This window comes from Myxocyprinus asiaticus, chromosome 2 (assembly GCF_019703515.2).
Source record: "Myxocyprinus asiaticus isolate MX2 ecotype Aquarium Trade chromosome 2, UBuf_Myxa_2, whole genome shotgun sequence".
Classification (NCBI taxonomy): domain Eukaryota; kingdom Metazoa; phylum Chordata; class Actinopteri; order Cypriniformes; family Catostomidae; genus Myxocyprinus; species Myxocyprinus asiaticus.
Genome location: NC_059345.1, coordinates 35,886,387 through 35,909,274, shown reverse-complemented (window position 1 = coordinate 35,909,274; position 22,888 = coordinate 35,886,387). Strand labels below are relative to the sequence as shown.

General features: G+C 41.3%; 1 protein-coding gene across 1 annotated transcript in view; it reads left to right on the top strand.

Moving 5' to 3' along the window:
- Positions 1 to 1,932: 1,932 nt before the first annotated feature.
- slc12a4 (solute carrier family 12 member 4) overlaps positions 1,933 to 22,888 on the top strand; it is a 38,097-nt gene continuing 17,141 nt past the window's right edge. Inside the window, exons 1-2 of the mRNA XM_051655017.1 lie at positions 1,933 to 2,175; positions 21,964 to 22,061. Of these exons, the coding sequence (XP_051510977.1) occupies positions 2,037 to 2,175; positions 21,964 to 22,061 (237 nt within the window). The 5' untranslated portion in view covers positions 1,933 to 2,036. The remainder of the gene's footprint in view (positions 2,176 to 21,963; positions 22,062 to 22,888) is intronic.

The following is a 22,888-nucleotide window of genomic DNA, read 5'->3' as shown; positions in this document are numbered from 1 at the left end:
GTGTTACTGCATGATGTTAAAGCACAACAAAGTCAGAAAATATGAAGAAAATGCAAAATCGTGCCTTTCACGGATGCTGATATCAGACACACTGAAGAAGATCCATTAAGCTCTTGTGATTGTGTACGTATCTGCTTTTTTACATTTTCCGATCGGACGGTTATTTCCTTTTAAAGCCGCTCGTAATGGCAAAGTTTAAACTCTTGTTTTAGTGCAGCTGTTGATTGACAGGTGAGGGGTGGCACTTCACTGCTGCCGGGATGCATACAGGACAAATGAGTGTGTACACCTCAAATGCGATGTAGTCAAATGCATTTTTAATCACATTCGTATGTGGTTTTGTGATCTGATCACAAAACGTTTTAGACCCTGTTTAGACCTGTATTTAATGCTGACTACATGTGATCAAATCACCTGAAACACATCTTAATACCAGGTGGAAACGGGGTCTTAAAGTTACTGCTTCTGCATTAAGGCTTATCATAGCTGAGAGACACAACAGACAGAGTAATCACACATACAAAGGGCTCTTACCTGATAGCGGAGTTTCCGCATTGGGAGGAGACATTAACATTCAACACGGCGGAGAAGAGTACAGTTTTTATTGTGAATGACTTTTACGAAATGGCTACTGTGAAATTCTCAGCTCGTACAGCTTTTTTTACACAGAGAAAGTAGGATATATTTGACCAAAATTCCATTATCTTCAGCAAGCTGACTAACACTGCACTACAGCTGAGGAATGGAGTTAAACAGCTTCATAACTGCATGGGGTCGTGAAAGATGCAGGTAATCACACACGCTCAATCTCTCTCTGTTTCAAACACTCTCAAACACACAGACACACACACACACACACACACATCCTTATTTTTCCAATAACTGTTAGAAACAGCCCAATCTGTCATTACTAGTTCTAAAGTGAAGTTTTTGAATTACTAACAGAGGCTTGGTTGCATCTTTTGAACTAGTAACAGCAGATCCTGATCTGTGGCGTAAGAAAGTAGTTCTATGCACACGTGTGTTTTTGTGACAGTCAGTCCTTAGTTTTTCCTCATTTATTTATTATTATACTTGTTTCTTGAACTGTTGTATAAAAGCAATATAACACAAACAAGAGTGCTGTATGTCCCTATATCAGCTCAGTTGTGATTACCTGCAGCCGGATCACAGCCGTGCTGATATAGGGCCATGCATCACTCTTGCTCGTGTGATATTGGTCATCTGAGCAAAATTCTGGAGACAGTTGAGACCAGTAGGACAGTATTTTTTATCAACAATGTTTACTATACAATGTAAAGAGGCTCTCAGTGCATTCCCAATATATATTTGCAATGCAAAGCCTTTTTAGGAAAAACTACTATTTTGTGAATGTGTATGATTAAGCTGTTAGCTATTAACTTGTTGGAACAAGCCGCTGTTTGTACACTGATGTCTTGCCAAGGTATTTACCATTTCCTTTGGATGTGCAGACAAAATCCGTAGTAGTGTTTCCCCTGTAAAACAGAGAGATTTTAAAAGATTTTAGCACCATTTTCTCATGTATAAGTGACATGATATTTTACTCCAATTATATTCTCCCAGTCCTCAAATTAGAGCTGATTTAATTAATCCGATCCTGGACTAGAAAGAAAGTTGTTTTCATACAAAGACTATAAAGGATTTGAGTTTTAACAGCCGAAGAATGAAGCCACCATCACCAGTACCGGTCCTTTTCCTTTCCAAGAATGTAATTCACATTTTAAGCCAGGAAACATGAGTGAGAGAAATGAAGAGGAGAGTGAGACACCACTGAGAGAGCAGGGGAAAAAGTGAAACAGGCCAAAGTGTCAGAGCCTCTCTATTTGCCCGTACAGGAGGAGGGGCCCCAGGGAAGGAGGTGGGGACTATGCTAATGGCTTGAGAGGAAGTGAGGAAAGACTACAGGAATGTGTTTGAGATTTGAGGGAGAGTTCAGCTGGGAACGTGCTATCTGCCAAAAGAAGAGAAAGAGAGTGAAGGAGAGGGACACATACGCACACTAAACGGATGAAAACATGCCCCATTTCACAGTGGTGCCAGTGCAGGACAACTCAGAGTCAAACTATGACAGTCTGGAGGGAATAAATTGGGTGGATTACAGAGACACAGGACAGGAAGGATACCCTGGATATGGAGACACAGTCAGTTCAGATGGTAAGTTTTTTTTTTTTTTTTTTTTTTTTTTTTTTTTTTCACTTTAAAAAAAACATTCTTTTAGGCTAACATTGTATGGGATTAACTTCATTAGGAGCTGTTTTTTTCTTTTCTTTTTTTTTACGTTTATGAAGTTTAATGGGGATTTAACCCTGTTATTCTTGACAATACCAAACATCCCTAAGCCATCAGCAATATGGTAACCATGGCAGCTGTTCAATTGCCGACATCATAGGATCCATTGACTACCTACTTTCCAGATTTCTGGAAGTTTTAGGAAGCTTTATTACGTTGGCAAAGTTGTTACTCTCTAAAATGACGCACTATATTTTCAATATGGGGAGGTTACTGAAGCAGAGTCTACTGGCATAGTGCTGGCATGCTATACACCACTGGTGACAAAGGACAACAATCAAGAGCCAAAGCAGAGGTGGGATTGGGGGGGTTTGCAATAATGGGACAGGCCTCAATTATTTACATACACAAAAGATGGAGCTCTCTCTTTGTGCCAAGACTTTTTCATAGAAGCAGCTGAGAGGTTTAACATTTCTTTCTCTATCTTGTTCCTTTCTCTCTCTCTTTTCTATTTCTCTTTTCAAGTAAATTTAACACATTTTAAATGAGAGAGAGACAAATAGCAAGACTGTGCAGTACTAAAGGCATGATTACGAGAGACCGGCATTTGTTCATTGCAGCTGTAACTGGCATATGGAGAGATCATCATGTCTGCAAAGATGCAGTTACAGTTCTCTAAATAAGGATTGGGACAGAGAGATTTTGGATCTGTATGCCAACACAATGAATTTGAAATGAAGCTATCAAAATATGATTTAAGTGCAGACTGTCAGCTTTAATTTGAAGTTATTCACATCCAAACTGAGTGAACAGTTCAGGAATTACAGCATGTTTTATACACAGACCCCCATTTTCAGAGGCTCAAATGTAATGGGACAGAAGCTGTTTCATGACAAGGTGTGGACTGTTCCCAAGTTATTTCATTAAAAAATTAAGCAGTTAAAAGGTCTGGAGCTGATTTCAAATGTGGAAGTTGTAAACTGTCATCATGAGCTCCAAAGAGCAAATAAAGCTAGCCATCATTAGGCTGAAAAAACAAACAAATCCATTGTGGTGGCATACAGAGCCAAAATTATGAAAAGTATCTCACTGTCCCAAAACGTATAGAGGGCACTGTATCTTGTTCTTTTAGTGTTAGGGTAAAAAGGTTAAAATCTGGGATGTGATACAGGTATAAGCATGACGTGAGGCTTCTATAAATGAGATATGCAAACAATCACACACCCAAATCATAATGAACTTAATGGGAGCCAGTCTTGTCACGTTTTTGCCTATAGCCTTTAACAAAACTATTAATATATAGCATGATTTGGAATATACCATAAGCTACACTTGACTGGCATGTTAAAATTAATGAACACATTGAATAAAAAAAAAAACGAATACAAGGAATTAAAAAAAATAGCAAATACGTGTATATGCAGCTTCTTCCATAATTACATTTTTATTAGGAACTATTATAAAGCTAATTATAAATTATTTTTTGCAAAACATTATGACATAAATCATCTCAATTAAGCAGCAAAGATTTAGAGACAGAGACAAAGTGATGTATATACTGTACATCCAATTGAGAAACACTTAACCCAAAAAGGACATTGTGTACAGAAGAACACAACTGTAAACAAACTGACTTCACCTACAGCATTTCCTTTTGATTTTATAAGTCTTCTCCTTGGCTCCTTCAGTTGTGTCTATCTGAGTATGGAAATGGCAGGCTGGAAGACTTGAAGAAGTACAATTACATTATCCTTTTTCTAAGTTTATTTTTTCTCCTAGCAGTAGATGTGTTTTCCATGAGAGGGCAGGTCTGAAATGGCCCTTTATTTGTTGCATGTCTGAATTTGGTGAGTGATTTTACATACAGCGCTCACCTCATAGAGGGTTTTCAGGAGACTTCAGTGTGAGAGAGATTTAGGTGTGATGCTGATAGGTTTGTAGGTCCTTGCATACTGGATGAGTTTGTGTGATTTTCTACTGCAGGTGTACAGTTGAGGTCAGAAGTTCCCTATCTGTCACTCAATCGATGTTGTATCGATGTACATTGCATCCGGAAAGTATTCACAGTGCTTCACTTTTTCCACATTTTTTTATGTTACAGCCTTATTCCAAAATGGATTAAATTCATAATTTTCCTCAAAATTCTACAAACAATACCCCATAATGACAATGTAAAAGAAGTTTGTTTGAAATCTTTGCAAATTTATTAAAAATAAAAAATGAAAAAAAATCACATGTACTTAAGTATTCACAGCCTTTGCCATGACACTCAAAATTGAGCTCAGGTGAATCCTATTTCCACTGATCATCCTTGAGATGTTTCTACAACTTGATTGGAGTCCACCTGTGGTAAATTCAGTTAATTGGACATGATTTGGAAAGGCACACACCTGTCTATATAAGGTCCCACAGTTTACAGTGCATGTCAGAGCACGAACCAAGCCATGAAGTCCAAGGAATTGTCTGTAGACCTCCGAGACAGGATTGTATCGAGGCACAGATCTGGGGAAGGGTACAGAAAAATTTCTGCAGCATTGAAGGTCCCAGTGAGCACAGTGGCCTCCATCATCCGTAAATGGAAGAAGTTTGGAACCACCAGGACTCTTCCTAGAGCTGGCCGCCTGGCCAAACTGAGCAATCGGGGGAGAAGGGCCTTAGTCAGGGAGGTGACCAAGAACCTGATGGTCACTCTGGCAGAGCTCCAGCATTTCTCTGTGGAGAGAGGAGAACCTTCCAGAAGAACAACCATCTCTGCAGCACTCCAACAATCAGGCCTGTATGGTAGAGTGACCAGACGAAAGCCACTCCTCAGTAAAAAGCACGTGAAGGACTCTCAGACCATAAGAAACAAAGATTGAACTCTTTGGCCTGAATGGCAAGTGTCATGTCTGGAGGAAACCAGGCACCGCTCATCACCTGGCCAATACCATCCCTACAGTGAAGCATGGTGGTGGCAGCATCATGCTGTGGGGATGTTTTTCAGCAGCAGGAACTGGGAGACTAGTCAGGATCGAGGGAAAGATGAATGCAGCGATGTACAAAGACATCCTTGATGAAAACCTGCTCCAGAGCACTCTGGACCTCAGACTGGGGTGAAGGTTCATCTTCCAACAGGACAACGACCCTAAGCACACAGCCAAGATAACAAAGGAGTGGCTACGGGACAACTCTGTGAATGTCCTTGAGTGGCCCAGCCAGAGCCCAGACTTGAACCCGATTGAACATCTCTGGAGAGATCTGAAAATGGCTGTGCACCGATGCTCCCCATCCAACCTGATGGAGATTGAGAGGTCCTGCAAAGAAGAATGGGAGAAACTGCCCAAAAATCGGTGTGCCAAGCTTGTAGCATCATACTCAAAAAGACTTGAGGCTGTAATTGGTGCCAAAGGTGCTTCAACAAAGTATTGAGCAAAGGCTGTGAATACTTATGTACATGTGATTTTTTTCGTTTTTTATTTGTAATAAATTTGCAAAGATTTCAAACAAACTTCTTTCACGTTGTCATTATGGGGTATTGTTTGTAGAATTTTGAGGAAAATAATTAATCCATTTTGGAATAAGGCTGTAACATAACAAAATTTGGAAAAAGTGAAGCGCTGTGAATACTTTCCGGATGCACTGTAGTGACACTAGGGGTCACTCTTGGGAGCCCCAAACACCTCTGCTTTTTAAAAAAAAGGCCAATGAGAATTGGTGAGTGGAATTTGTATGCCACTCCCCCGGACATAAGGGTATAAAAGGAGCTGGTATGCAACCACTCATTCAGATTTTCTCTTCAGAGCCGAGCGGTTGTATTCAGTGCACTGAATTCAATTCCCTCCAAAGATGCACCTCAAAACTGCTGGATTTACGGTGCATTTCAGCGGCTTCTCCCCCGCTGCACCCGTGGAGTGCAGAGAACGCCCCTAGGCACTTTGGCAGAGTGAAAATAAGAGAGTATATTCTAAAAGAGTATATTTTCATTCACAAAAAGAGCGGCACACATGGAACGTCTTTTTAAAGATGCCTTTCCGTTTGTGTGTTATTCCTGGTTGCGGACATTATCTCTCCGCTTCTGACGGCCACGATCACTGTCTTACATGTCTGGGCACTGCCCATGCAGAGGCATCGTTCGTGCATGAGTCCACGATTGGGCTCTCGCACAAGACTGCCGGCTCGTCTCAGCGTGAGTTCGACTTCTCGTTCGGAGCTCGGGAAGACGATGAGTTATCGAGGGCAGCATCGGAGAGTGGGCTCGTCCAGTCTGACACAGAGGCTTCGGCTGGGCTTCCTCCTTTGGGAATGGTTGCCCAGTCTCACGCTGATGCAGAAATGACAGACATACTTTCCTGGGCGGCCGCGAGCGTCGGGCTAGAGTGGAACCCTCAACTCTCCCCTGAACCTTCGTGGCTCGACAATTGGTTCCTGCCCCCATTCCTTTCTTCCCCGAAGTGCATGGCACTCCAGCAAGTACACCAAGCCAAGGCGCTAAAAGAACTGCACGATGGTAGTTCTGACCCGGGATTGATGCAGGAACTGCGCTTGGCAACCAACCTCCCTCTCCGGGTGATGAAGGTCATGGCCCAGTCTCTCGGGCAGGCGATGTCCACCCTGGTGGTCCAAGAGCGCCACCTTTGGCTCAACTTGGACAAGGTACGGTTCCTTGATGCCCCATTTCCCAGGTAGGCCTGTTTGGCGACGCTGTCGAGGACTTTGCCCAGCAGTTCTCGGTGGTGAAGAAGCAGACGGAGGCCTTACAACATATCCTGCCCCGGTGTGGCTTAAGACCCCGCACCCTATCTGCTCTTCGCCAAGGGCATCCTCCTGCAACAACAACACCGGCCCTGTGGCCCGTCTCACGGCCGGCTGCTAAGAACCCGAGGAAGGCTTCAAAGCACCCCCGAGATGGGCAACCCAGGGGCAGACCACTCCATCCCCCAGTGGAGGGCCGGGAGGAGAATCTTTTGTCGCTGCATGCCCAGGAGGCTGCGGCACCCAAAAGCCTGGCAAAAGAATGGTTCCCTCATCTCCTGGGTTACATATCCGGTGCGCACAGCCGTTGTCAAGACCACCATCCACCATCCCGTTTTGGCAGGTATGGCGCTCCAGCGGCGGAACCCCCGCCCCTGTGCGCCCAGCTGTGGCACAAACACGCCCACACGGGATTGGTTCCAGTGGACTACGGGGACGAGATTCCTCCTCCCCCCTCCTCGGCCAATCTTATGGTGGGCGGCAGGAGCCAGGTAAGTGCTTTGATGTCCCTGGAGTCAGCATGGCCACGGGGCTCGAGTCCCCTCGATGTGGCACCTCGAGCTCTACCCCGCCACGAGGCCCCACCCACCGGTACGTCCGACGTGATCATTCCCTTGGTCCCCTTCGCCTGGAGTTTGGGCACAGGCTACCCTCAGGGGAGAGTGGAGACTCCACCCTCAGGTGGTCCAGCTGATTTGGAGTCGTTTCGGTCGAGCACAGGTAGACCTGTCCCCTCATGGGACCTCTCTGTAGTCCTTTGGGGTTTACAGGGAGCTCCCTTTGAGCCCTTGGAGTCAGCTGAGCTTAAGGCACTCTCTTTGAAGACTGGCCTCCTGACTGCGCTCACCTCCATCAAAAGGGTAGGGGATCTGCAGGTGTTCTCTGTCAGCGAATCGTGCCTGGAGTTTGGTCCAGGTTACTCTCAAGTGATCCTGAGATTAAAACTCATTTTTTAACCACTCCACAGATTTAATATTAGCAAACTATAGTTTTGGCAAGTCGTTTAGGACATCTACTTTGTGCATGACAAGTAATTTTTCCAACAATTGTTTACAGATAGATTGTTTCACTTTTAATTGACTATATCACAGTTCCAGTGGGTCAGAAGTTTACATACACTAAGTTCACTGTGCCTTTAAGCAGCTTGGAATATTCCAGAAAATGATGTCAAGCCTTTAGACAATTAGCTTCTGTTAGGAGGTGTACTAAATTGGAGGTGTACCTGTGGATGTATTTTATGGCCTACCTTTAAACTCAGTGCCTCTTTGCTTGACATCATGGGAAAATCAAAAGAAATCAGCCAAGACCTCAGAAAAAAAATTGTGGACCTCCACAATTCTGGTTCATCCTTAGGAGCAATTTCCAAATGCCTGATTGTACAACGTTCATCTGTACAAACAATAGTACACAAGTATAAACACCATGGGACCACGCAGCCATCATACTACACAGGAAGGAGACGCATTCTGTCAAAAGTGCAAATCAATCCCAGAACAACAGCAAAAGGACCTTGTGAAGATGCTGGAGGAAACAGGTAGACAAGTATCTATATCTACAGTAAAATGAGTCCTATATCAACATAACCTTAAAGGCTGCTCAGCAAGGAAGAAGCCACTGCTCCAAAACTGCCATACAAAAGCCAGACTACAGTTTGCAAGTGCATATGGGGACAAATATCTTACATTTTGAAGAAATGTCCTCTGGTCTAATTAAACAAAAATTTAACTATTTGGCCATAATGACCATCGTTATGTTTGGAGGAAAAAGGGTGAGGCTTGCAAGCCGAAGATCACCATCCCAATCGTGAAGCATGGAGGTGGTAGCATCATTTTGTGGGGGCACTGTGCTGCAGGAGGGACTGGTGCACTTCACAAAATAGATGGCATCATGAGGAAGTAAAATTATGTGGATATATTGAAGCAACATCTCAAGACATCAGCCAGGAAGTTAAAGCTCGGTTGCAAATGGATCTTCCAAATGGACAATGACCCCAAGCATACCTCCAAAGCTGTGGCAAAAATGGCCAAATGAACAACAAAGTCAAGGTATTGGAGTGGCCATCACAAAGCCCTGATCACAATCCGATAGAAAATTTGTGGGCAGAATGGAAAAAGCGTGTGCGAGCAACGATGCCTACAAACCTGACTCAGTTACATCAGTTTTGTCTGGAGGAATGGGCCAAAATTCCAGCAACTTATTGTGAGAAGCTTGTGGAAGGCTATCCAAAATGTTTGACCCATGTTAAACAATTTAAAGGCAATGCTACCATATACTAACAAAGTGAATGTAAACTTCTGACCCACTGAGAATGTGATGAAAGAAATAAAAGCTGAAATAAATAATTCTCTCTACTATTATTCTGACATTTTACATTCTTAAAATAAATTAGTGATCCTGACTGACCTAAGACAGGGAACTTTTTCTACAATTAAATGTCAGGAATTGTGAAAAAACTGAGTTAAAATGTATTTGGCTAAGGTGTATGTAAACTTCTGACTTCAACTTAGGTTGATGAAGACTAGTCTAGTGTGGCAGCTGCTGCACTGGTGGGTGGTTTAGCTTTAGGAGGGGCTGAGCAGAAGCAGGGTGTTTACACTGCTAACTTTGTTTTCCAGTGTGTCAGCTTGGCAATGCAGGACTGCACACTGCGGTCATTGTGCTAAAATAGGCCTGTAATGGAAAAGCAACCAGCTCAGAGCACCAAACCCCTACACCACTTCATGCCTTACTTCCACATTACTGAGAGGAAACAAGAGGAAGAGAGGGAGGAAAGTAGATAAAGAGAGACTTTTTCCATGAATATGAATATTTTTACAGTCCTGTCCTGTGTGTATAACCAATGAGAGAACAGAGAGAGAGAGAGATCTCAACTTGTTGATCATAATACATGGAGAGCACTTTGCGAGCTTCATACACAGGCAACTAACTTAAAGAAATCTCAGGAAATCTTAGTCATAGTTCACCCAAAAATGAATTCTCTCATCATTTATTTACCCTCATGCCATCAGATGTGTATGAATTTCTGACTTCTGCTGAACACAAATGAAGATTTTTTAGAAGAATATCTCAGAAACAGACCTGTGAAACAGATCTATTGATCTGTGAGAAACAGATTAAAACATATTTAAGTGCTTTTTTTTTACTATAAATCTCCACTTTCACTTACACATGGATCTTCTATAGTTTTTGCAGATTCGCATTCTTTGTCCATATCGACCCCTAATAGGCAGACAGGAGAATCTATAGTAAAAAAGCACTTACATATTGATTTGTTTCTCACAGATCAATAGATCTGTTTCACAGGTTTGTTTCTGAGATATTCTTCTAAAAAAAATCTTCATTTGTGTTCAGCAGAAGACAGAAATTCATACACATCTGATGGCATGAGGTTCAGACATACCTATCATATCGCTTCTAAATATCTAGATTTAACCACTGGAGTCTTATGTATTACTTTTATGTTGCCTTTATGCTTTTTGGACCTTCAAAGTTCTGGTCACCATTGTGTTCCGCATAAGAAAAAAAGTCTGTGATGTCATGAAGGTGAGTAAATGATGAGAGAATTTTCATTTTTGGGTGAACAATCCCTTTAAACTATGTATTATATGAATATCAGGCAGCTCATATTCATTCTGGCATCTATATGTAGTTGTATTAAAGTTGTTGTTAGGATGAAATAACATTGTTGTCTGACCCCTGTATACATAGCAACATAGGTAAAAAGATATGGCAAGCAAATGTTATCCCAGTTGTTTTTCTCAGACAAAGTATTATCTATGGCAGTCTCTCAAATAACACAACTGGAACAGCTTATACACACACACACACACACACACACACACACACACACACACACACACGCACACACATATATATATATATATATATATATATATATATATATATATATATATATATATATATATATAATTATTATTATTTTATTTTTTATGAGTGGGCATAACACAAAACTAGCTGGTTCTAACTCAACTGCCACCTAAAACCCAGGAAGTCTGAAATCCTCCCTAGAGGGAATAGTTTATGACAAAGAAAAACACACCACTGGTCTATTTTGGAGTGGGAGCTGCCTGTCAGTCCTCACACCAAGAAATTGTTTGAGCTCATCATGTCTTTGTTGGTTCTTTAGGCCTGCTACAATGGGTCCTCTTCCTGAGAAGAGGCCTGTATTTGTTTTTGTTGAAAGACAGCTGTACCTGACAGGCAGAGAATGTCTCATATTATGTCTTCTCTTACTAATCTCTTACATGAACTAGTTTTTTTAGACTAGCATTGAGATCATGAAGAAAGCTAATAAATACTGTAGGTATAAAAGCAGTCACTGATGCCTTTATTGATTATTCAGGGGTTATCTAAATCTCATGTGCAGAATGGGGGCAAGTCAAGCATCCAATAACAGATACAATATACTAATTTGGCTTACTTTGGGATCTTTCCTAATATAGGGTGAGATTGAAGGGCATAGATAAATCCTGGAACAGGACACTGGGGATTTTCCAGCTGAAGAATTTAAATGTTCTTTTAGGAGTACATCAGAGTAGCCAAGTCTTTTCCAATGTAATCATTTTAAGGCAATTATTAGTTGTATCCATGGCCGGGTTTAAGGGGGGTCTAATGGGGGCATTTCCCCCCTAGATTGTCCTTGTGCTCCCCCTGAAACTTCTGATGTCCTCGGACCAACACCGAAACATGATCAAAGGGGACCAGCCCAAGCAAAATTATCAAAGGGAACAACCCTCAATGTGGCTTCATGACTGCTCTAACAAAGTGGATAGCCACAGTCTGCCAGCTGATTAATATTGTGGAGGATGAGAGTTTAAGAGATTTAATGTCCATTGCAATGAATACTTAACCTATGGGGAATAGTTCTTTCAATTAGTCAAACTCCCACTGAGACTTTGGCAAATGTTTAATGTTACTTGAATTGATGCTATTTCAGTGAATTTCTATCTTTATACTGCAGAAGACTTTGTCTGGGACCTTTTTGCATGTGAATTTCTCCATTACTGACGGACACCCCAGGGTGAGTTCTTTAATGCGTGCTGTAATTAAAAAAAAAAAAAATCTTAACTTACACTTCACAGCAGATGAACTGGAGGACAGATTATATATTATCAAACATATAATGTGGTTTTTATATGTTATAATGATTAATTATGATCGATAAGATGAGATTGCGAATGTGCTTGCCGGCTATCCGTGCCACAGTATTGTTTACATGCAATGCAGCATGGGATTCTGAGTTAGCCATAGAAGCATAAAAGGTTCTAAAAGCCTAGCCCCTGCACTTTCCCAGCACCGGAAGTGGTTAGAATGAGTGACGGATGGAATGGGAGAAGGCTTGAGTGGACTGACTAGTTTGTATATTCTTTGTTTGACATCAGAAAACATGGCCACATTGCTGCATCAAAACAGTCCGCTCCGATGATACTTGAACTTTTATTTAGTGATTGTTTGAATGTTTGTATCATATAAAAATAAAGATGTTGTGATGTTGAAAAGACTATTTGAGCAGATGGTTTATTATGACAACTGCTTCAGTCCCTCTTTTGCTGGTAAACAGCAGCATGAATGTAGATCGCACCGGTTTGATCCTACGCGTCTGAGCCCAGCCTAGTGTAAACACACCGGTTTGATCGTACGTGCGAACAGATTAATAAAGCATTATATTATTACATATTGTTTAGTTTTATTTCCTAAGAAGGAAATAAATGCATTTTGACAGGAAAAAAGTATATAGAGTGTCAAATTTCAGCACTTTCAAAATCTGTGATTAATCGCAATTAACTTCAAAAAATAATGTGATTAATCGCGATTAAAAAATCTTTTCGACTGACAGCACTAATAATTATATATCTTGGTGCTTGTGATTTTAAATTACAGTATTGGAGCTTAATGAGTAGTACAGAACAGCTTCTTCTCCCTCTGGCTCTAGATTCTCCCTTATTAACGGACATCAATGTAGGCATACATTCTGCTCTCCCAGCATGGTAGAATTCCACAGACTTATTCAACTGTACTTTCCTAATGCAGAAAAGGCTATTACCAATCATGGTCTATTGTGCCTGAAAGCAATCCACTTCTCATCTCAGGAAAAAGACAAAAGACAGGCAATCCATCCAATGATCTTATAAAAGCTTGGTTGGTAGAACAGCAGCTAAAATCCAAAACCACGTTCTGAGTTTGAAGATTCCAAATGCTATGCAAATACAAATCCATGGACCCTTTTCACACATCCGCATTCACAAAGTGGAGGTCATCATAGTTGGCTAAACTTGAATGGTGATAAATGGGGGACCACAGCAAATTACATTTTTGCATTCCCGTTTGCTCCAACAGCAAAAGAAAAAAATCAGTGATTATGCTTTCACAGTCACTCCTGGAAATTTCCTCTCACTCCCTCCGCAGCTTTGTTAGAAGACTCATCGCAGCTATGGTTACTGATTTTTTTTCGTACTTATTCCAGAGTAATATAAAGCAAAGTACAATATTATAAATTTACAATAAAGATTTTTAAAATTGGAAATGTAAAAAAGTTTGCCACATTTACGTTGTTAAAGAAGGCGGAAACGCATCATAATAGGTCTTTGAAAAGGGTCCATTGTGTTTTAAAATGCAAATCATACTCGCCTGACGCTGAAATGATTAACTTACACAGTGTGGGACTACACCTTTTAATTTTTCATAAACCATCAGGCAACGATCACCTGAGAAGACATCTCTTTTTCATTAAGTATTAATTAGTGGTCGACCGATATGGGTATTTTAATGGCCAATACCGATATCCAGAGAGCAGGGTGGCCGATAGACCGATACATTGCCGATATATCACACAATTTAATATAGTAACAAACATAAAATTGCTAAAAAAATAATAATAATCTCTTATTTAGCATTATATTTATTCAATTTCAGACAAAACCAAAAAATAATATTGTATTTTAAATGGTAGATAGCAGGTTCTTCAGATTTCTGTTTAGTCAACAAATTTTAGTAATTTTAGTAATTTACTGATGAAAATGATTTTTTTTTAAAATATATTAGGAAGAAGGAAATAATAGTACACACAGTAGTTCAGCAACCATGGATGGCATGTCCACATTAAAACATTTACTTACAGCACACATGAAGCACTTTTACTTCAGGCTGCATCCGAAAACGTAGGCAGCTGACTTGCTACCTTGCTGCCTAATCAGTTAATGGCTTAACTGACATCTGTTTTGAATGAATTGAACACTTAAGGAAACTGGTCTCCAAACAGTTTGAAAAGCACCTTATTTTCAGCGTACCTCCGTATACAGCCTCCGGAGGCAGCATTTTCCTGGTTTCGGATGCAGCCTTGAAGTTGCACTCATGTGCTTGTGCAGATCCAGCGTGAGCTTCAATCTCCTGACAGTTTAAACAGCCTGGATCGCCTGCTTCATGATTTGTGAATGAGAGGAACTTTTGAACCTGATACTGAAGTTTTTGATTCTGGCTGTTAGAATACGCGCTTCAGAGGAAGATATTAGATGAGCGCTCGACGGGAAGAAAACGCTGAATTTTCGTGAAGTTTGTGAATTACATCTGTTTAAATGAGATATGCGCATATTTGCAGATGGTATATAATAGAAATTTTATTGATATTTGCCTTTTATCATAAAAAAAGTTACAGGGAACTTTTGAGGAGAGACTGTTAGAATACGTGCTTCAGAGGAAGATTTATGAGCTATCCACAGGACGCTGGATCTGCTGAAGTTGTGTAAGGTTGGTTTATTGGATATGCGCATATTTGCAGACAGTATATGATAATAGTTTGATATTTGCCTTTTTGTCATTAGACAAGACAGTTAAAAGTTACAGGGAACTGTTGAGGAGAGAGAGGGAGAATGAAACAGGTTGGCACTTTAACATTATAAGCTCAAACGCATCTGCCGCGGCTCTGATATGCGGATCGTTTGAATCACACTGTGTTGCACACTGGTCTATTATTGTAGTAACATGACTGCATGTAACAACAAAATGAACAGTGACTGGTCGTTTACATGTCTCAGCCGATCATTAAAAAAGTCAGAATATCGGCCGATTTATCGGCATCGGTGATATATCGGTCGACCACTAGTATTAATCTCTTAATTATTATTATTATTATTTTTTTTTTTTATCAGTAAACTCCAATAAAATGTATTTTCACTGTAACCCTGCTTTCTGAATAACAGTGTAAATGATAATCATGTGCTTTAACTTTCAGCTAAACTGTTTTTGTCATAAGTGTTCAAGCAAAGTTACCCTTTTCAGAAATCTTGCAGAATAAGAGGTACATCTCCATGCAAAGCTGTGAACATGCATCTAGAAGATAAACTCATATACAGTAAGATGTATACAGATAATGACATAATTTGAAAACTGCTAATTATTGACAAGGTAAAATGAAACGGGTTAGCATTAGAATGCACATTTAGTAGTGCACTAAATAAGTAACGCATGGACTGTAATTACTTGATATGGACTGTTTTTCATACTGTAATACTCACTGGAGCTGGTTGACTAACCTGTAAGGGAGCATCAGGAGAGTGGTGTGTCTGTCTAGGGACCTCTTTCTCCAGTTGAGAGAACAGAGTGGGTTTGTTAACAATTCATCAGCACAGTGGTTAATCTCAAATTAGTACACTAACATAAAACATCACAGTCAGGGGCGCACAGGACTGCACACACACACACACACACAGGAATGTACTCACACAGCGGATATTATTATGACAATCACATCAAACAACCAAGTATGCCATCATAACACAATACATTGCCAAAGAAACTCTAGAGCTAAAATGTCCTTAACAGCATGACTTTAAATGTTTAATAGAATGTAAGCTCCTTACAAGGTTGTAAATTGTTTTCTTCGATTAATCAGCTTGAGCATTTTCCAAAACAAAATAGTTTGGCAGATGCTTTTTTCACCCTGGTGCAAATAAATGTAGATGCTATTTACACCCGGTGCAAATAGTGGCAGACACTATTTGCATTCCTAATTAAATATTAACAGTATAGGGGCATCACTGCAGCATGTTTATTGTGTTTATTTAGAGTGTCATAGACATACTACAACAACACTGTTGCAGCAGGAGCATGGTTGAGTGTTCGTCCAGAGAGAGAGAAAGCGGTAAGGGTATACACCTGAGCATTATAAGGTCTAACACCTGTTTCTGATTTCAATAAGCACTAGGGAGAGCAATAAAAGGAGAGACCACGCCAGAGACGTGGAGAGAGACACAAGCAGAGTTCAGTTGTCTTGGTGACCTTGAGTTTAGGCTGAAAAGCCACCTTGAAAAAACTGTTAATAAAGAACAGAGTTTGAGTTCAATGTACCTGAGTCCCACTTCCTCCTTCCCACAACGGCAAACCTGTTACAGTGGTGCCGAAACCCGGGAGTTTGGAAGAAGTACACGCTGGTATGGAGTCCTCGCATTTGGCTGAAGTCATTCAATCACTCGCCAGCATGCATCATTCCCAAAATCAGGCCCTGCTTGAGCTTCGCAAGTATCAGGATAGTCAGTTCCAGGAGGTTATCAAGGCTCAAGCAGAGGACAGGCAGGCGATTCGGAGCTTACTACACCTGGAGAAAGCAGCCCCCATGTGTCCGGCCGCCCTCAATGGGGCCGAAGATGATCCGGAGACATTCCTGGACTTGTTTGAGAGAACAACAGAGATCTGGAATTGGCCGCAAGCCCAGTGGGTGGCCAGGCTCATTCCACTGTTGTCCGGGGAGGTTGCGGTGCAACATCCTGGTGTATGACGATCTGAAGAAGACCATCCTGCAGTGGGTCGGCTGCAGCCCCGAACGACACCGGCAACAGTTTCACTTGATAAAGCTTGACGTGCGCAGCTGAAAGAAATCCTCATGGATCAGGGCACTGTATTCATGTCACGTATACTACACAAACTATACAAATTGTTGGGTATTAAATCGATTCACACCAGTGTTTACCACCCACAGACAGATGGGTTGGTGGAACAGTTTAATAAAACCCTGAAACCCTGATTCATAAATTCGTACAGAAGGACATTAGAAATTGGGATAAGTGGATCGAACCCCTGTTATTTGCAGTTCGAGAGGTCCCACAAGCCTCCACATGGTTTTCCCCATTCGAGCTGCTGTATGGACATAAGCCGCTTGGTGTGCTCGACGTCATGAGGGAAGCTTTAGAGGAGGGACCTTCAAACAGCAAAAATGAAATTCAGTACGTTCTTTATCTTAGAGCAAATCTCCACACTTTGGGTCAACTAACAGGAGAATTTGCTCCAAGCTCAAGAACATCAAAGCCGACTGTATGACAGGAGCACTCGGCTATGGGAATGTGCACCAGGAGACAAAGTGCCTGTATTACTCCTAATGTCGAGCCCTAAATTACTCGCCAAGTGGCAAGGGCCTTTTGAGGTCACACGGCGTGTAGGAGATCTCGATTATGAGGTAAGGCGGACAGATAGAGGTGATGCACGTCAAATATACCATCTCATCCTCCTGAAATTATGGACAGAGGCAGTACCTGTGACATTGGTGACGGTGGTTCCAGAGAGGGAGGAGCTCGGGCCAGAGGTGAAGATAAATGTCACCCCAGTCACTTGTGGAGACCGACTCTCATAGTCTCATGTCACAGAGGTTGGCAAGCTGCAAATCTAGGTGCACAAATCTCATAGAGCACCACATTGAGATTACGCCCGGGGTAGTGGTATGCACTCGTCCCTACCGAATTCCCGAGCTCAAGAAAAAGGTGGTTCGAGAAGAATTAGATGCAATGCTCGATATGGGAGTGTAACAGTTCATGGAAAGGAGGAAGCATGTAGACATTTATTGTTGCACTTTTCAGTCACACACAATAACACACTGCTTCACACTATGTTATGCTTTTCAGCTTCACTAAACATAAACACTGTTGGCTTTTCAGCACAACACTACACACAGTCAGCTTCGTGTATCTCTCTCTCTCATCTGCCGCTGTCTCCTCTCCTTAAATACTCCCGCCACCCCTCACTGGAACGCGAGAACGGTGTGGCACACAGGTGGACCTCATTCACCACTTATCTTCCCAGCCTCACTCTGCCCAGATGCCGCTCGGCCCTGCCCTGCTCGCCACATACCCCCATCGCCAAACTCAGGTCGGGGAATTCTCTGGCCTCTGACATACTCCCCCCCCCCCATTTCTAGGGAGGGAGCGTTGGCGCATCAGGATGGTCTCCGGGTCTAACCCGTACGTGCCTGGTAGTGGGAATAGGACAAGGGAGAGGAGGGGGGAGAATAGAGAGAGAGAGAGGAGAAAGCAGAGAGAGATGGGCTCGCTGGTCCCGGACATGTCGACTGGCCCTCAGCTCACTGTACTGCTTCAGTCCGCGATGCCAGGCGATGGCACTGGACCCCTCAGCCATCCCTTTCAGTTGCCGGTTGACGCAGAGCTCCAGCGACACTGGATCGAGAACTCCCTTGGCGTCGCGATCCTCAGTCAGCGGCGTGGACTCCTTGATGCCGCATCTTTCCTCCTTCCTGGGTTTCGGCACCAGTGTAACAGTTCGTAGAAAGGAGGAAGCTGAGGCAGGCTTAACAAAAACACATAGCTATTTATTGTTGCACTTTTCAGTCAGACACAATAACACACTGCTTCACACTACATTATGCTTTTCAGCTTCACTACACAATAACTCTGTTGGATTTTCAGCTCAACACTACACACAGTCAGGTTTGTGTGTCTCTCTCTCTCTCTCTCATCTGCTGCTGTGTCCTCTCCTTAAATACTCCTGCCGCCCCTCATTGGAACGCGAGACCGGTGTGGCACACAGGTGGACCTCATTCACCACTTATATTTCCGGCCTCCCTCTGCCCAGATGCTGCTCGGTCCCGCCCTGCTCGCCACAGGGAGTAATAGGAGAATCCCACAGTGATTGGTCCAGCCTGGTCATTCTAGTCCTTAAGAGCAAAGGGTCAGTACGATTCTGTGTGGATTATAGAAAAGTCAATGCGGTGTCTAAATTTGAAGCATATGTATTGATGAGTTGCTCGATCAGTTGGGCACAGCTTGATTTTACTCGACACTGGACTTAACGAAGCGATATTGGCAAATCCCCTTAACACCAATGTCCCATGAAAAAATGGCTTTCTCCACACCGTTTGGATTACACCAATTCGTGACACATCCGTTCGGGTTGTTCGGGGCCAACGTTCCAGCGACCACACACGGTGTACGCCGCTGCCTATCTAGATGACATCATAATTTACAGCAATGATTGGCAGCGGCATGTACAACATCTGAGAGCCGTCCTGAGAACGCTGTGATGAGCAGGACTTACAGAAAACCCAAAGAAGTGCGCAATTGGATGGGTGGAGGTATGGTATCTGGGCTTCCATTTGGGTCATGGACAGGTGCATTCCCAAATTGATAAGACTTCAGCGATTGCGGCCTCCCTGAGACCCAAGACTAAAAGGAGGTGAGACAGTTCCTGGGGCTGGCTGGCTATTATAGAAGGTTTGTGCCTAATTATTTGGCCACCACCAGCCCGCTGACTGATATCACTAAAAAGGGAGCGCCAGACAAGTCCGAGAAACTTGTAAGTATAAATGTAAGCTAATAGACCTGCTTCCATCTAGTGTATTGTGTCATTATAATAATCAAACAACCATAACAAGAAAACGAGAAAACACTCACTGCTCTTGACTGAGTAACTTTAGTAGCTTTAAAAAGTATTAATGTGTTATAATCATAGAGTAAAGACCTGTAGTAGTTTTATGTTGCATTTCATTCTGAATGTTTACTTGAATACTTGATAGCTTACTGCTGTTAAAAACTTTTAAAGCTGTTAAAAAAGCACAGAATTTTCTTAATTTGTATTTTTTGTTCTATTATTTTTATTCTATTTCTATTTATTGCAGTTTTTTATTGTTATTTTATTACTGACTGTTTACTAGTCTTGAATAATTACTTGAAACCATTCTTATATAATTAGCTTATTAGTTTGTGTTATTATTTGTTGTGGTTTTGAAGCTGGTATTGAGAACCATCAAATTTCACGACCGACTACTGAAATTTTGGTATTGTGATAATGTATAGACTTTATTGTACATGGTAGATCTTGCTGCAATAACATGATGAAGAAGTAGATCTCATTCCATAGAAGTGTGAGCACCCCTGCTGTAAATGATGACGATGGAGGCTTTTCTTTATTTAACTACCATACGTAACATAAAATAATTATCATATGACAATAGTCTCCTCCCCTACCCAGTGCAGTTTACATTTTCAAGTTTACATTCCACTGTCAAAAAGACAAGTTATATTATTTTATTTTTAAAGTTCAATAAACGCATGATGTTTCCAAAGTCAATGAGTAATCATGATCTCAATATTGACCAAAATAATCGTGATTATGATTTTTTCCATAACCGAGCAGCCCTAGTGTAGAGTTTTTCAGCACACACAAAACATTACAGCTATGATGCTGGTTGCTTTGGCTTTGCTCTGCAGCATTTTGGCACAGTCCTGTTAACGTGTTCAGACTTGTCACTTTAAAGCTTTTGCTTCCCCCTCCTGCAGCTACCCAGCAAGAGACATTTTGTGTGGGCGCTGTCAAGTAATTTCACTAAGAGTTTTAAACACACAATTAAACACATCAGATCTGAGAACAAAGTTATTTTTAACTTTTGCTCCTCAAAAAACAAAACATTGTTAACATATTTGTTCAAAATACAGAGGAAAGACAGCTGACAAATCAGCAAAACTTCCATAAAGCTACTGAAAGCTAGAGGGCAGCATTTGACCAATTTTAAGGTCCTGGAGGCCTAATGTCACAGTATTGATTTGTTAAAAAAAAAAAGAAAAAAAAAAAAACAGATTAAGACTCCATCACTGGATGATAGCTGATGTATTCTCTGAATTTAGATGTATTGATTGAGTACTGTATGTCTTGTGCTTAAGTTTGATGTGTGTGGTGTTCTTGGCCCTAAACAAGTGTGTCATTCTGCTCACAGTCCTATTAGCACATACTGACTGTAGTGTGGAAGACTGTGTGTTAGTGATGCATCAGTACATGCACTCTGAGCCTGAGGGGCTGTGTGTATTGTATAGGCCTATACGTGTCTGACTGTATGTGTAAATGTGAAGTGTGCATACACATTTTAATGATTGTAAGTGTGTGTGGGCACACATTTCATATTAGTGCGTGTGTGTTGTGTGTCTGTGAATACTGGACCCCCTCGCTCTCTCAGTAACAGTTCACAGTGACCTGAATAGAGACTATGCACACAGCTCAGAGTGCCGCCTGCCTTGCTGTACACAGAACAACATGCTGACCCACAACAATTCTAAAGCAAACTCTACCATTAATGGCACATTAACCCTGGATACAGGTGAGTGAGACATATAGCAAACAAACAGAGAGAGAGAGAGAGCAAAAAGAACACATCCTTGACATGAGAGAATCTACTGGCCTTTTATAATAGATCTGGACTCTATATGCGTGAGATAATATATACTGTATATACTAAGGCAGAGAGAAAATGTGTATGAAGAAGTTGGAAAGAAGACTTGAAAAACTGCATGATCGACCAGTAAAGTTAAGTGATGTAGACTGAAATAAATGGAAATAAAATCCATACGCAATCAAAAGAATCTCTTTCTGAAATAACACTGCTTCTTTGCTCTCTGTAATGTGTTGACAGGGAAAACAGAGAGGATTTAAATATTCCATCTGTAATGTCTGACTTCTACCCTTTAAATGGCAAATACTGAAATTTTGACTTGCTTAAAACATGCAAAAAATTAACACTCACGTACATACCAAACACATACACACAAACATGTAGAAAAAACACATACACAAAAACACTCATTTCACAAACTCAAACTACATATAAATTGGGGGTGTAAACTGTATGTCTGTTTTTTTTTTTCTTTTTCTTTTTTTCTCTCCATTAAATAAGGTGTAAATTCCCTTCCCTTCCAGGCCATGGCAATCATAAAGAAGACAGTCCCTTCCTCAGCAGTTCAGACTCAGCATCTAAAAGGAACGACTACTACGACAGAAACCTGGCCCTGTTTGAGGTTAATTTTGCACTGATATTTATTTAATTTGTTTTTATCTATTTTTTATTTTTATTTTTTTTTATCTAAGCATCTAATCAAAAACTCATTAACTGTCCAATGAGTACTCTGACGGATCAATAAAACCATTGTCTGAAAGAACTTTCCAGAAAGTAATGTACGGTACATGATAAAAATGTTAAAGTGTACACGTAAGGGATAATCTACGGCTAGGTGTGCATTAAACGATTGTAAATGCATGACGTGGAGGCGAAGAACCACCCGACGCGAAGCTGACAAGCACAAAACGGGGGCTGCAGGGGCTCAGCCCCCCTCCCTCTTCACACACTCTCCATGTCCTTTCACCCCTGCTAAGGTCTGTGCACGTCACTGCACCTAGCCGTGGGTTATCCCGCTTATACCATGGTCACTTGCCAGCATTGATTAGTTACAGCTGTCATAGATTTTTTTTGCAGAGCAAATTATAACAGGAACAATAAAAAATAACAGTTAATTTTACCTAAGGGCCGTTAGATCTACAGCTCGCAAAAGTAGTGCGACCACACACTTGGTCAAAACTGTGAATTTAAATGCGCAATCCAGAAATAATAATATCCAAAGAATGTAGAGGGGTTGACACTATTTAAACACACACACACATACACGTGAAAGTGTATGTTTTATTTTATATTCTGTTAACAACCATTTTAATCACATTTAAGCCTCTAAAAATGTATGGTTACAAATTAATTTTAAAAAGTTGAAACCTAAAAATTACACGTATAACAAACGCTTGTATTATGAAAAAGGTGGTGGAAAAAACGAACACAGTGACAGAAAAAACACCT